Source organism: Hesperophylax consimilis, chromosome 11 (assembly GCF_061612785.1).
Source record: "Hesperophylax consimilis isolate HC1 chromosome 11, BYU_Hcon_1.0, whole genome shotgun sequence".
Taxonomy (NCBI): domain Eukaryota; kingdom Metazoa; phylum Arthropoda; class Insecta; order Trichoptera; family Limnephilidae; genus Hesperophylax; species Hesperophylax consimilis.
Genome location: NC_142846.1, coordinates 23,708,666 through 23,724,909, shown reverse-complemented (window position 1 = coordinate 23,724,909; position 16,244 = coordinate 23,708,666). Strand labels below are relative to the sequence as shown.

The window sequence follows — 16,244 nt, the reverse complement described above, 5'->3', positions numbered from 1 at the left end:
ACAGTCTCATACCCGTATGGAGTCTGAATTTGAAAAACATTTCTAAATTTTGAAAAACTCACTTACGGCTGTGTTTTTTACTAAAAAAAACTTGTCACGCATGTCTGCAAGGGTAATTAGTCGCGTTATCGGCCTTGATTAGTAATTTTAATGATTCAAAATAAAAATAATTAATCAAAATACCGAGCGACTCTACCGGCTCGATTTGTAAGCTATATTTCGACCAAAATATCATATAGGTACCGTAAATTAAAGCAAAGGTAAATTAACAAATTTATGTAATTTTTTACTACATTATTACAAATCGTTGATAAATAAAAATAATTAATCAAAATACCGAGCGACTCTACCGGCACGATTTGTAAGCTATATTTCGACCAAAATATCATATAGGTACCGTAAAGTAAAGCAAAGGTAAATTAACAAATTTATGTAATTTTTTACTACATTATTACAAATCGTTGATAAAAAAATTTAAAGTTAAAAAAATATGGGATTCGAACCCGGGTCCTGCATAACGAGTGTCGAACGCTCTGCCTCTAGACCGCGGTTATTACGTATTCGACCAAAATATCATATAGTCAAAATATCTAAAAGTCGCAGCACGAGAGCATTTTATCATTTTCCCTCGTATTAAAAAAATTACAAAATGAAAAAAAAAATTAGTTTAAGCGGGGATCGAACCTCAGTTCTTCACGACGAGAGTCGGGCGCTCTGCCTCTAGACCGCGAAGCTGAGTTTGGAGGGTGACCTAAACTAGGTATATAATATTAGCTAGGCTCCTATAGCGAAATGATCGCGGTTTTTCGTGACAGTCATGAGTCGGTTTTACTCCGGTCCTCGAAATTGCATGACGCGCGTAAAGAAGTTTCACTTCAAAAAATAAAAAATGTCCACGCGTGAATGCGTGCTTGCAACTAAAAGTAGTAATCGACAACGTGTCCATCTGCGGAGTTTCGGCTTGATCGGGTGTCGGGAAGTGGGTTAATTTCCACTTCATTCAAGCATTCATTCAAGGAAACAAAAGTGAAACTCGATAGATATTTTTTAAAAGGCTGGGGGATCGCGGGGAGGTGATTTCAATTTTTTACTAAAAATGAGTAAAGCCTTTAACACGTTTGAAAACGCCTGCACTAGAATGTAATTAAAGAAAATGTAGTATTTTTAAACATTTTATTTAAATATAATCGTTATATTGAAAAACACCTTTCAAAACAAAAAAAGATGCTTTAGTTGGATTAGCTACGAGTATGTTCACTAACCAGACCTTCCACCAGTTTCCTATTTCACATAGAATAAAAATAACACAAGAGGTGCTTTGTGGGCGTATTTTGTGATCAAAATAATTGCCTTATCGAGGCTTATATTTCCAGTACAAAACTGGATTTATGAAATTCAAATGGGATAGAGATCTACAATGTCAGGCGAGTGTAAGTGAGATGGAGCGCTGGGCTTCTGGCTTTTTTAAATGCAACACTTGAGGTGATTTCTCACGGAAAAGACGCTTTATAAATTAGCCAAATATTATACTTTTATGCTTTCTTGCTACATTCCTTGAGTTTAGTTTTAGTATTTCCCTTTAGCAATTAATCTAATCATCTGAGTCATTTCAGTCGAAAGTAATCATATTTATATATTTAAATATTTATTCAAAATGGGGATTACTTTTTGAATTAACAAAATTTCGGCAATGCCAATTTATGGTAGTATGAAATTTTGCAAGCATGGAATATTTTGGTAATGGCAATGGAAATGGATTCGATTTCTATAAAAATGTTATGTTTATTAATAATCTACGCAGAATTTTGCAAAGAGCTTACGGGTTTTAAATGCGGAACTTTGAAAATTTTTCACAGTAAAATATCTACTTTGTAAATTTAATATTTACAAACCTAAGCATCTTCAACTTAACATAATGATAACGAGTGTTGCAATGTTAATGACTTTCATTAAAAATGATGGAAGTCAAATGAATAATTTATTGTTTGAAGTGCAAATTCTTTAAAACTCAAACGTAAGTGATTTTGATTTTACCAATTAGTCAAAAACAAAGTGTAGATGAAAAAGATTATATAATTTTAAGAGTGTCGTTGTAAAGAAGTGACTTCAAATTTAATGGCAATTAAAAATATTTTCTCGAAGGTCTTTACAAATTCTTTCACGATGATAGACCTTCTTAAAAATATTTTTAAACGCGTTTAAGAATTGAGACGTTTATTATTTTGTTGGGTTTTAGGGAATTTGCTGTCACTAAAGAGAACCAATTATTATTTTAACTTCTCATTGTCGCCATTTTAAAGATATTTCTGAGTAATTAAAGATTAGGGAAAGTTTGTAATTACTAGCAAATTATCTTGAAAATTGTTCAAATTAATCTTGGTAATCGCAGCATAAGAAATATTAGAAAAATACATACACATAAGTAAAGGGTTGGAAAACTGTAAGTGGAGGGAAGTGAATGGTAAGTGAAAGATAAGCGGAGGTTAAGTGAAGGGTAAACTCAGGTTAAATGAAAATAAGTAAATGGTAAGCGAAGGGAGAGTTTTGGATGTGTACTGTGAGTTTGAATTGTTTAGAATTTTCAGCAAATGGATAATTCAGAGTAGATAGACAGTATCACTTACTTGATATAGTAGGGCCTATTTCTTTGGTCCGTGGCCTGCTCCCAGCCATAGGGGAAGTCTGGAGGGCCAAGGAGTCCAGGAGACCAGCTCTCCGATGGAGGCAGCCACCCAGCAGTGCGGGTAACATGGCTGAAAATAGAAAAACAAAGGTCAAAATGCGAATATAACAATATACTATACAACACACACCTTCAAATCCTACATATAATAGAAAATATCATACCTACAATACAACTACTACTAGAGACCCAATATGACATAATTTTAAAAAAATGATCATGTTTTAGAGTAAAAATAATATTTATTAAGAGAACATTTATGTCTCGAAGTAAAACAGCTATAAAAAATTGTGAGAATTTTGCTGTTTTTATTAAAAGTGATTACCTATATCGCCTCAAATTCATAAAATTAAATCTCAAAATGAAACGAATTATTATAATCAATAATCACCCATACACGTTATTTGTGCACTAAACTTCCGAATCTGACAAACAATTCATTGTTCTAATCCTTCGCTAAATCTCATCCATCGCAGCAGAGACACGAATGGACATTTGCGGGGGTGAAAAAAATATGACGGTAACCTTTGCCCCGCGGCGTTGTTAAAAGGTTTAGCGGCGAGTGACGGAGAAGGCTGTGTGGGGATTAGGGAAAGCTCTTGATTGATGAAAGCCTCCCCCAGGATGGGATTGAAGGCTTTAGCCATGAAGGAGTTGAAGAAATTATATGCTAATTTAAATGGGAGTGATAAATTAAAGTCTTAAATGATTTATTTCAAATTTGGGGTGGACTGTAATGGGATGAGACGTTTTAAAACTTTTAAACGTGGTCCATGAAATTTAACGAATGATTTACTTCTGCGTGATAATATTATCAACTGGCATAATTTTTAATTAGTATTTAATAAGCAGGTAGCATTCTGCTGATGTGCTCATATTTCATTTCATAATATGTTTAACGGTCATAGAGTTTTTTTAAAATTTAAAATAAGTTTTACTTTGTTCTCTCCAAATAAGAATACAAAAAAACTTTTAACTGGTTTATATTAGTAGAATCAATAAAATGTTGTAAAAGTTTATTTCATGCATCCACTTCTCTATTTGCAAGGATGTGTTTCCAAGGATTGGATACAGAAGGAGTTTTATTAATATTTTTTTAGTATCCCCGGAGATTTATATTTTTGTTGGTAGTGAAGATTTCTTGGAGCCAGGTCAACTATAATTTCCAGATAAAATTTTGAGAAGTTTTTCCCACATACGTAAACGGAAAGTATATAATTATCATTAAGAAGGATACATTAAATATAATCAATTACAGGATTGGGTACCTATATAGTACCAGAATGAAAGAAATATAAAAATACAGAATATAGAAGAAATGCCCATTACGATTTTAAGTCTGATTTTAACTGATTTTGAAGCAAATCAGTTTCGCAGACACGTCAGGTTAATTAAAAGGCACTTACCTCACCAAGGTAAACTACACAACTTAATGAGAATTGTTTTTGGAAATATAATAATGAATAGTGCATTTATTCATTATTTTATGGACAAATTGCACTTAAACAATATAAAATCACACCATTGAAAAAAAACATGCATGACTGCGAAAAGAGAGCACGTTATATAGGTACATGAATGGAGCAATGACAAAAATATACATAAGGAAAATAATGCCAAGTCCAGGAACTGGGTCTTATAATGGAAAAAAAATGTAATTATTTGCAGATTGAGTTGACAAGTCTCGACATTCTAAATAAATAATAATGGTACCCAAAATGATTCAGGAGTATCAATAAATTATTTCGGAGTCTACGGATAGGGATGTAGAACAGAATAAGTTATAATAAATAAGGTGAGTGATTAATTTTGAATAAGCCAAGATCGAATTCCATTTTTTTCTAAGTTTTAAAGTTAGTTCAATTTCATCAATTAAGTACTCGCATCTTTCGAGTAATAGTTTTTCTTTGAAAATAACAAAATTTGAATCTAAATAGTTTTTTCAGGTGTAATTTATAATTTATATTCAGTTTCACGGAACCAATCGAATTTCTCTCTGAATCCGATACTGATTCGTTTGTTTTTTTCCTATTTAATAGGGAATATAAAGCATGAAACATATTGCTGGTTATACATTAGGCACCGACATCAGAAACATCCCTCGAAAATATAAAGCGAGACAGAAGACTGGAGAAAATAGAGTGAGGAGAATTCCTTTGATGGTAAACATATTGCCACCTTTTTGTAAAGGCTTTTTAAAAGCCAATAGACCAGAGAAAAAAGCTTTGAGATATACAGAACTTGAAAGTATTAGTCCATAGTGTCGAAGAAAATTAAATAGGGGGGATTTTTTATGTAAAAAACGCAAAACTGAAGGTTTTATTTTCAATTTTTAACTTAACAATTTCTTTACACATTCGGTTTGGTTTTATAAGCGTAGTTTTACCAACATAAATTTTAATTTACAAATCACATAGTCTTGTTCGTGTAGGTATGGTATAGCGGTACTAGTTTTTAATATGAAAAGTTATTTTGACTAACTAACTAACCATCACGACATATCTCCGCAGGGGTAGGCAGAGAGAATGGAATGCTAAACAACTCGGTCTTGGCACACACCCTTTGCCTCATTTACATTTATAAATCGTCTCATACATATTCTTCCATTATTCTGACTCTTGACACGACACGACTCATGTATATGTTCCACTTGATCGTGCCATGTCTTCCTCAGCGTCCCCGACTTCTTTTGCCATTCACATTTGCGTCATATATTCTTCGTACACTATTTTCTTCGAATCAACTATCTAAATCTTACTCATTACGTTTACATCGGAATGCGTTCTTTGCGGATCTTCACATTACTCACACGATCATACATACCTCACTGCCATACATCAGGGTAGGTACCAGTACTCCAATGAGGACTGCTTTTTATTTTGACTACCGGTAAAGCAGAATTATTATTGTATCGTTATTAAAAATGACTTGAGCTTAGTTTCTATGACTGATATTAATGTTTAGAATCTCTTAACCTTCCTATATCCTAATCAATCCTCTGTATGACTTCAACTTCTTAAAATGAATAATGATACAAACAAATAAAATAAACTAAAAATAATCACAATAAAATAAACGCCAGGGTTATAAAGAAAAATATAAAAATATAAGAATAAATTTCTTAAATCATACATTTATCCTGTACAAAAGGACGAGAAAAAGAATAAATGGAGGAAAATTATGTATTTTAATCATAAAATTTCTAATTCCTTAACAAAAAATGTACCAAATGAAATTCTTCCTGTATTTTATGCAAATAATAAACTTAAAAATTACATTTTAAATAATAAAGATAGAGATTCAAAAATGAAAAAATCTGGAATATATAAATTGAAGTGTAATGATTGTGGTTTCTTTTATATAGGAAAAACTTCGAGAAACTTTGAAATAAGGATTAAAGAATATATGAAATCTTTAAATAATAACAGTTTCTCGGAGTTTGCCAACCATTTGTTGGAAACTAGTCATACCTTTAACTTCAATAGTGGAATAGAATTAATACATTGTAATGTCAATGGCATCCAGTTGGATAAACTAGAAATTTTAGAGATAAGAAAGAGTGTGAATGCAAAATTGAATATTATTAACAATCAAAAATTATTTTTAAATGACCCAATATTAAACCTATTCCCTTTGTAAATTGTTCCATATTGCCTCTCTTTCCCCTATCCGTTTTATCTTTTCATTGTTGTCATTGTCTTTGTCTATTATTTTTTAATGACACCATTGTCTATGTCTATTATTTCTCTATTGACACCATTGTTTATGTCTATTATTTATAATTAGTTTTATTAAAAACCCTGAAGAAGTGAGCGTTGCTCGTGAAACATGTTGGTAATAAACAATAAAAGTGGTAAAAACGAAGTATTTTATTAATTTCAATCATTATTTTTCAATTTGAAATCTGAATACATATTAAAAACGCGTTACCTCTTCCAGGAAAAACAATTTATATATTGAATCAGTGAACGATTGAAAAGATTTAATTTTCCAGACAATTGTAAATAGAATTTAAATTAATGTTGAAGATGCGATTCATAAAGCTTAAAGGATTTAATACCAGTTTTACTGCAATAAACCGTCTTCCTTTTCCAGCATTAGGGATACGTATTAAAATGCATAAAATTTCGCTGGCTTCAGAAAATATTCATGTTTCATTTCCTTGAGTATTGGAATTTCATTACTCATTTTATTGGCACGTCTCGTACCCTTATTTTGTGACTATTTGTAAAAAGCTCTAGGAGAAGTTTATTAATCCCTAGTTCGAAGATATTTAGGTCATTGATTGTCCTATTCTTACAGAATTCCAGATCGCTGTGGGTAAATTAATAGCACACTCGTAAGGTAAGGTAGTTAAAATGATTTTATCTAAGTACGTGATTCTTGTTGCACGGAAAAAGTTTCCTGATAAAAAATATTTCTAATTTATTATTGAATCTATTCAAATTATTAGTATTCATGTTGAAAACGGGATCGCGGGCCATTAACGAATGAGTTAATATCCTGTATGATTCCTGATAAACTTTAAGCAAAATACTAATGTTTTGTCACGCTGGCCGAATAGTGTAGTGTTCATAAAAATCCTAACATTTTTGCATTTCGTCATGATATTTTTTCAATAGGTGAATGAACACGTGTTCCGATATGATTACGAATTTATTTTATCAGGAAGCGGCTTGCAGTCCCGTTTTTAACAGGATTACCAAAAATTTGAAGATGTTTTTAATAAATCAGCATTACGTTCTCTTACTTTACCGTGTGGACGCGTCGCATGATTAAAAGATGATCATAACCGTTGGTATTCGAATATTGTTATCCGTTGGCGTCATTAATTGTAAGAAAAGAAAAAATGGGAAGTTTTTGTTTGCGTGGTTGTATTTGGGAATGAAACCACTTCAATGAAAGAAGCATTCTGCAGAAGAGTTGTTACGTATAAGAACAACTCGTAAAAACAACCAGATTTATAATGACAAATGTTTAACGGGTATAAATATTGGGCACGCGTTTGACGTGCTTTTTGGTTGTTTCAAAGCAAACGATAACGCTAGTTCTACGGGGCACATTCCAATAAAATACCAATGAACAAACACAGCTGAGCTATAATCTTGTCAATTTTGATGCATCATTCAACATCAGTCATCTTTGCTGCGGTCGATAAAATAACTGATATCGCTCATCTCGATTATTTTTATTTACTAAGGATAAAATCACAGATACAGAAAGTAAATATTAACAAACAATTCAAAATATCACCTACCACAGATTTCTCCTTTGTTTGCTAAAAATAAGTATTTTAAAGCTGTGGTTTTAAATAATTTAAAATGAATTCCACACAAACAGGAATTTATTTAATAAAAGATAACATTGAATAAAATCCCATTCAAATTTTTCCCAAAATATTTGTGTATATTTACGCATATTGCTTTGCTAATATTTATCGAGCAATTTCAAGATATTCAAAATATGTTGACTCACGCTACGGCCAAAACGTTGGCTTGACAAGGGTTTGCATATATTTTTAGCTAGGCGCGTATTCAAATATGCCAAAAGGTAAATACCGCTTAAATTGCTGGGCCCGAACATCAGTGGAAAAAGGTGGAAATGACTCTACACTCTTTTATAGTGTCGCGGATTAAATAAATGTTATTTACAGGGCATCGATTTTCAACGAAGTCATACCACTAGAACAACGAGTGGTTCGACCCACTTGTTGTTCGAGGGGAATGACTTTTGACGTTTGGCGTATGTAAGTATTAAGGGAGTCAAGAATAGTCGACCAATCTATGTACTTTCGAAGGCAATTGCAAGCGGCCTAGATTGGAGAATTCATACCCAGGACGTTTAATATCCAAATGAATGTATTACATACATTACATTTAGTTTTACGGCCAGGTTTCATCCGTGATTTGAATTCTTGTCTGTGCCACATTCGTATAAGTTTATGCTTAATACAATAACTAATAATAACAATATCTCGATAATTTGTATAGCGCCGTTTTCGTGCAAAATCACCTCAAGGGCATACATCAATGAAAATATCGGAAAACTTTATTTGTCTCTCTATTTTAAAATAATTTTCCAATTGAACAATACTCATTGTTCATATCATGTTTTGACATGTAACGAATGACGTGCATTAATCTGAGATAGAAAATAAATATTTCAAAACTCCACAGTTCAAATTCTGAAATATTTGTCAAAAAAACATTAAAAATAAAAAGCTCTTCAAATTGTATTTTGTTAACTTTTCAAAGAACGGTTTTTCTGAAATCATTTCTCTTTGTGATGAAATTGTTAATTAATTAAAAAGAAAAATAACTGTGATTTTATCACTTCATTTTGATATACAATCAACACTTTTCGCGGACTATATACACATCTTCAAGAATAATTGTATACTAAATTGACAATTTAAACGTTGATCAACTTTGTAGAGGTGGGGTAGAGGGCGGGAGAAGTGATACGATTAGGGGAAGCTTATATTATTATCAGATTTAGGAAGTACGTTGTCATAAGTCTCCATCTTCTATCTTCATGTCACCTGTTCCTGTACTTCATTTTATTTCACTTAATTTTACTTTATTTTTGTAATATTTATATTTTTTGTAATACCTGCATCAACTGTAAAGCTCCCCTGAGGTGATATCTCACAAAAGTGGCGCTATACAAATTGTCCAATAAATAAATAAAAGGCAAAGACCTGTTAAGTGGACAATTTAAAAGTGAGTTTTTAAGTCATTTTTTCATACAATATTATTTTTATATATTATGTTAGTTTAGCAAATAAGTAAAATAAAAAGTAATATTTTTGCTATTTGAAAATGCTGAATCTGCCAATATGAAAAGGTTGAAATTGGTACTTTTTAAAGCAGCAAATTTATTAAAAAAATAATATCTTTTGGTAATTTTTTTTAAGATCTCTAACGTACAAAAAAAACCTTGAAAACCAAATTTATTTTAAATAAAATAACAAAGGTTTCGTTTGATTATTTTTCTAGTTAGTTCTGAAAAATAAACACAAAGCACATCTGGCATTACAAGATAGTTCAAGAAAAAACAGGAGAAATGCTTTTGTATTTTGAAATTTCGCATTCAAAGAGTTACCTAATATTGATTTCCGCCGTCAATTTTTAGTTCAAAAGTATGCAAAATTTAGAACAAAGGGGATCTTTAAAAAGAAACAGAAGTAAAAGGAAAGTAACTGAAAGAAGAGTTTATTGATGTAAAAATAAGAAGTCATTGAAAAATTTTAAGAAGTTTTGGAACATCATTATTTAAATTTGAATTAAGTTTTTCATGAGAACAATCGTGCTGTGTTCAAGTCACTTTGAATTTTTTTTGTGGAACTTGTTTTTGAAAAGAAGAATGCTTTATGTCTCAAGTAGATCTTTGTACGTTGTGTTTTTTAAGATCGATTATTGGGAAAAATAAGTTTTTTGTTTAAAAATAATTTTGTTTTGTTTTGTTGATAAAATGCGGTACTTATGGTAGATAGATTATTAATATAAAAATTAAGTATGCAAAAGTTGGCATTTCGCGCCGTTTGCGGTTGCTTTGTTCCTTTTCCATAATGCGTGGCTCCGCTCGCGTTTTTTTCCTCATGTTTATATGCAGCATAAGAAGTCGCGGACATCAAATGAACACATGGCACTCATAAGTAAAGTGTGACTGCCAGAGTTGAGTACTCACATTGCATTACTTGCAAACGGTATTTTTTTATCGTCTTTTGAAAAACTCTAGCTAAATAAAAAACTGTTTAAGTTTTTCGAATGCTCAATTAGTTAGTACTAATTAAATAAAATTAGTACTAATACACTTGTTCTTACCATTTTTTGTTTCTTTTTCGATCAAAAGATAAGCAATCATTATCAGTGACATTTCTCAAGAGCATCACCGTCTCCTTAAAATTTATAACAATGTTTCTAGGTAGGTACTTTAATGTTTCAATTAATATTCAGTAGCCATTCAAAATTATATTGCATTCCAAAAAAAAAAATACTTTAGCTGCAATAAGAATGTGTTCCATAAGCGGCGTCTCCTGCGACTATTTTCACAAACATTACCTCAAACATTAGCGCAAACAATACCGCAAATATTTGAAATGGGGGTGTTCCTGTCCACATTTATGTTTGGAAACGCAATGTTTGTTTTCCATTGTCGAAGGAAAGCAGGGGTCTCCTGCCATCGTTTTCACAAAAAATACGCCAAATTGTAAATTACATGTCTAATGTCTACATAAATAAAATCATATTGTATAGTCTAGAGTGTTTCCATAAATAATCCCGAATAAGACTAAAACAAAACAGTAATGTGACACCAAGTCGCATTTCTGGTGAAATGACGTATATTCTCCACGTTGTTTTTTTTAAATATCTAGCTGAATAAATAAAACTAATTCTTCAAAATCAGTTTCCGAGACACGGAAAAAATTACCTAAACCAAATCTGTCTTATAATTTCAATTCCTGGTATAAATTAAAATTTCGAAGTCGAAGGGTGTAATACTTTCTGTGATAGTTAAAACTGCAAAAACGTCTTCCTCTTCAGAACTCATCTTCACAGTTGACAGCAAAATACTAATTAAGCACGCACGTCTTGGCCACGCCCACCGCGCCCCAATGTATCAACAAAGGGAGGAGACGGAATGTGGATGAAAACTAAAAAAAAGTGGTAATGGTTTACGTATTGTTTGTGGAAACAGTCGCCAGAGACCCCGCTATATAAAAACAACATTTGTTCAACCAAAATTGGATTACGTGAAATATAAAAAGTACAATCCGATACAAATAAAAGGCGTTTTAATTTGCATTAAGCAAGTACCACAGAAAACCTCTACCTGCATAATAAAACACAAGAACCACTAAATAGCGCCACTGTCGGAAGTGTATATCTAGATATGCCACTAAACACATTCTTGAACGTGAGTCGTTCGCCCCAACTCTAATCCCGTGACATATTATACTTACTTCGATCATTCTGTGTACTATATGAAAGAAAACACATATTTAAACTATTAAAAACCTTCAGAATTTAATTCACATTCACATTCACACCCAGAAATAATTAACGAAAAATAATCTCGCTAAAATAAAAAATTATTATTTTAAATAGAGAGGTTGAAGAGGCCTTTGAAATGTCGGAATTTCTTCGGTTCGCTGAAGACAGTGCAGTCTGTTTGCCGTTTTTTGGTAGAGATATTTATTTTCCCTAGCCTTTTCTCTAGCATTTTTCCTTCAGTTTCCCCGTTCCTTTCACCGCTTCGTCAGTCTGCGCGCCTGGCAAGATTAACTCTAATAAAGATGGAATGACGGTATTATGTATCCTTGAAGGCTGGTCCGACGGTCAATGGGGCGGAATTCTGGAACCTACAAGAAAATTAAGGATACAATGTCCTTTAACAAACCGTCTTAAAGGAGTTTTTTTACGTCTGAAATTGTGAACTTGTGAATTTTGATGAAGGTTGGTTTTTATTATCGGTTTAAGAAATACATTTAAAAATACACTGTAAGAAGTAAAAAGATAAAATATTCAAGTGAATCAAAGAGGGAAAAAGACAGGTAATTATTTAATGATCTCTTAACAATACATAGTAAATAATAATTTTATTACACAAACAGTAAACGTGAGCTAGAAGTGAGGTAATAAACGTGATTATGTAATTGTATATTTGATAAATTAGCTAACATTAATATAAATTTAAATTAAAATGAATGATGTAGTAGTCTTCTTTTATCTTCGTTTAAGCATACACCAGACACCTCTACATACGTATTATCACTAGTATACAAGGAAAAAAATCTTGACGGTCAATTGGCTTTTTAAAAAACGCACAGTTCTTGATCAAAATGAGGTTGCATCAAGTAAATTACTCTGCATATTTTATCGAGCGTCGATGAGGTAATTATATTGGTTGAATAGTACGTTAAAGACTCTGTCGTATATTGACATCAACACATCCCTCTAAGGTAATGAAAATCCTCGGATAAATACCCATTCCTTCATACAATGCAAGATTGGGGATAGCACTTTAGTGAGTTTTCACCATAAAGATGATTTAACGAAATCTTTAAATTTAAAACTAATGTAATGAATATGTTTTCAATTAAAATATTATATTATCAAATAGTCACATGGGTCGGTAGGGAATCTTTAAAAACCGAGTACCTAATTAAGGAAGCGATATACCGAAAGCTCACTAATCCTTTATATTTGCAATCCTTTAGACCTTTAGGAGGTTTCAGTGGATGATCGATATTTATCGCGTCACCGCTGATTAAAAACAACGAACTTCTAGTTTATCATTTTTATCAAAAATATTTATTTGGGTTAGAAATGCTTTTACAATTTGTTTAAAAATTTAATATCCAGGCACATAATTAGTATCACACAAAATTCAACAACCTTGTCGTCACTTCCTCAGTCTACTGTCAATTACAATTTGTATTAGAATATTAAATTACAATTTGTATTAGTATATTAAATTACCAGTTATAAAATTATAAGAGTATCAATCAATATGACAGATGAGCAGATAATGACGTTGAGCGTAAAGGCGGATAAAGATAAAACAGAAATCTACAATACTGACAAATTTCTGGGTTACAAGTTACAAAATTATAACTTGACATCTGCCGTGTGGAAAAACCATGCAATATGCATCTCGGAATATCTCCCGCACGCGTACAGCACTCGGTTTATGTCCATTCCTTACCGACTCATGGGACGAGAACATTAGATGACGAGATGAAGTTACCTATATTTTTCTTATTTACCTTCTTACATTTTCTTTTCAATAACATTTCCAGATTCTGTGTGCATCAGGAAAGCATACAGACGAAGAGATCGAATCTTATCTCACAACTTCCTTCTGCATCTTCGATTCAATTTTACAATAAAACTAGCAAAACTCTTCCACCGTATTTATCTGATTTAGAGTAAGTAAATACCGAAGCAAAATCTCTGAACTCCATTATGCTCCTTCCACCGTAAACGGTCTACGGCTCTACGAGGCTACAGTTCATATTCTACAGCGTAGCTCAAGCCTTGCATGGCGGATCCGTACTTGCTAACACTCCGTTTGGCGTAGTTTTCTCGTTGCTGCAGGTTTACTCGAATTTACGGGTATGGTAATTCTACCACAGAAGCTTCCGGAAAAGCGGAAAAAAAACATGATCAGATACCTTGACGTGTCCTGGCTAAACATGCTAATATTATTCAACGTTAAACAGAATGCTAACCAGCAATGTTTTCACGTTGGTAGAAGATTAATATGGACACGATTGGATTATCATTTTTACAGGCAATATGAATATCTTAAAATATATAGTAATATCTTAACAGCGTTGAAATTTCTTTTCTTCTTAGTTTGGTGGAGGTCAAAGCGGGATGATGAGGTTATCCAGCCAGTCGACAGCATCGGGAGTCACATGGTTTAGCACAGGTTTGCTTCGAGTAAACTGATGAAGGGGACATTTTGCTACGATATTGTGTTATATTGTTTGAATATGTCAACTTCCGAAACATTTAGGCCCCATTTGTGTATCAAGTACAGCGAATATGACTTGGTATGGTTATATGTGGTTTAGTGAGGTTCACGTCTTCCGAGGGAGATGGAAATATTGCAGTAAAATAATAATAGGTACAGTAGGTAAATTACAAACATTTATTTAATAAAATTCAATATAAATATCGTATTATATATATGTAAGGTTTTTAAGCAATGTTTTCCCACGGGACGAAATTTCGGAGTCGGTACTGAAGTCGTTGACTTTAACACTCTATGTGAATGTGTAATTGCATGCAATAGATAGCGCAAAATAAATAACAAGCCAATTATTTTAATGAGTTTTATAAATGGGTTAAATATGCTTCAGCTTCTACAGCTTATGTAAATTAGATGCAAAATAATAGATCGAGATAGAAGTGGAAGAAAGTATCCAATATAGACCACTTACAGTAACCATTGAGGCGGTTAATATAAATGAAGAAATAAATGTGTTCTGTTGGAGCGAAATTGTGGGAAAATTTACATTTAACGAGACAGATACTTGTACGTGGCTTTTTGTAAAATGCAGATGGATTGAAAATTCTCGAGAGAAAATTGTGGCATTAATTTTATTAATTAGTTTTTAATTACGTATGCGTATTTCAAATTTTTTACGCGTTCTATGACTATGTATCACTTATTACACGTATTACCTACAAGTGAGAAACTGGTAAATCTACATCACATATAAAGTCGAATTTTTGGTAGATATAACTTTTTGATATGAGCTTTCGTTTTTAAGTAAAAAGAGTCAGAAGAGGGAATTTTTGAGGGAATTTAAAAAATCAAGGAGTTAATATCAACTGTCTAATTTCAATTTTTTTTTAACCGTTTAATAACATAAAAAATATGAAAACCTACCTACCTACCTTTTGACATTTTTTCGCAAGTGACTAGTGCAATCAGTCCACCATTAAATTAATTTCCTACTATAACCCTCTTTTCAACATCTGGCGAGCTAACTTCCCGAAAACGCAAACTCACATATTAACTCCATGAACTAATTGTTCATAAATATTATATCACAATGATCTTTCTTCCAAATACACTGACTTTGAGTTCGCTTATTCGTCGACCGTCGTCTAGTATGCATTTCTGCAAGCATCGCCTATTGTATGTTTTAAGTGACTGGGGAAAAACCTGAAAACTTACATCATTACGCTAAGAAAATCTAACACAACTTACTCTGAAAGGAAAGTACTTCAACAACCGAGCTTTAACACTTTTAAAATTTTCTATTAGACTTGAAAAGTTAGTTTCACTCAGTCTGAACTTTAACTTCCTTACGAAAGTTGAAAAAAACTTTTGTTTTATTCATTTTAACAGTAAAAATAATAAAAACTATGCTTGATGACATTTTTCAAAATAATTAACAAATTATGGTAATATTCTTTAAATCACCAAAATGTTTCAGTGACTTTTAAAATCACTTTAAAAGTGGTAAAAGATAAGCATAGACCATGGGGTATAAGTATTCATTTACAATTACTGAAAACTGAGAATCGAATATATAAATCTTTAAAAAAACTATTCAGTACTAAGAATAAGAACAAAATTAGAATATGCTTTAATAAGGAATATTTTTTTAAGATAAGATATTATACACTTTTTTTACATGTCGTATAAAATGACTATTAATATAATTTCATAGCTTTTAATGTAAGTGAAATAAATATATTTCTAAGTAATATATAAAAATAATTAACAACAATAATTAATTAAGTAATATTTCCAGTGGTGACGCCACGAAGCGCCGATCAGAATTTTTTGTTATTCTTCTCTCTGCATGACTGTTTGCGTTTATCTCATTGAATTTTGCATAGGTACACAATTTTTATGGTGCTATCATTGTTACGTTGTTAGAATAAATAAGCCGGAAAGCATAATTTATCACCTGGATTCGTAGGCATATTTACTTTTCTTTCATTCCTTTCCGCACGACTTATCACCCCCTAACGCTGACTCTAGTTTCCCAAAAGAGAAAATTTAAAAACGTTACGAAAGCGGAAAATAACGT

The 16,244-nt window shown here is 31.9% G+C and overlaps 1 protein-coding gene across 1 annotated transcript in view; it reads right to left on the bottom strand.

Moving 5' to 3' along the window:
- LOC149419930 (uncharacterized) overlaps window positions 1-16,244 on the bottom strand; it is a 595,518-nt gene that overhangs the window by 53,616 nt on the left and 525,658 nt on the right. The window contains exon 3 of the mRNA XM_089637383.1: window positions 2,625-2,753. Within this exon, the coding sequence (XP_089493509.1) occupies window positions 2,625-2,753 (129 nt within the window). The remainder of the gene's footprint in view (window positions 1-2,624; window positions 2,754-16,244) is intronic.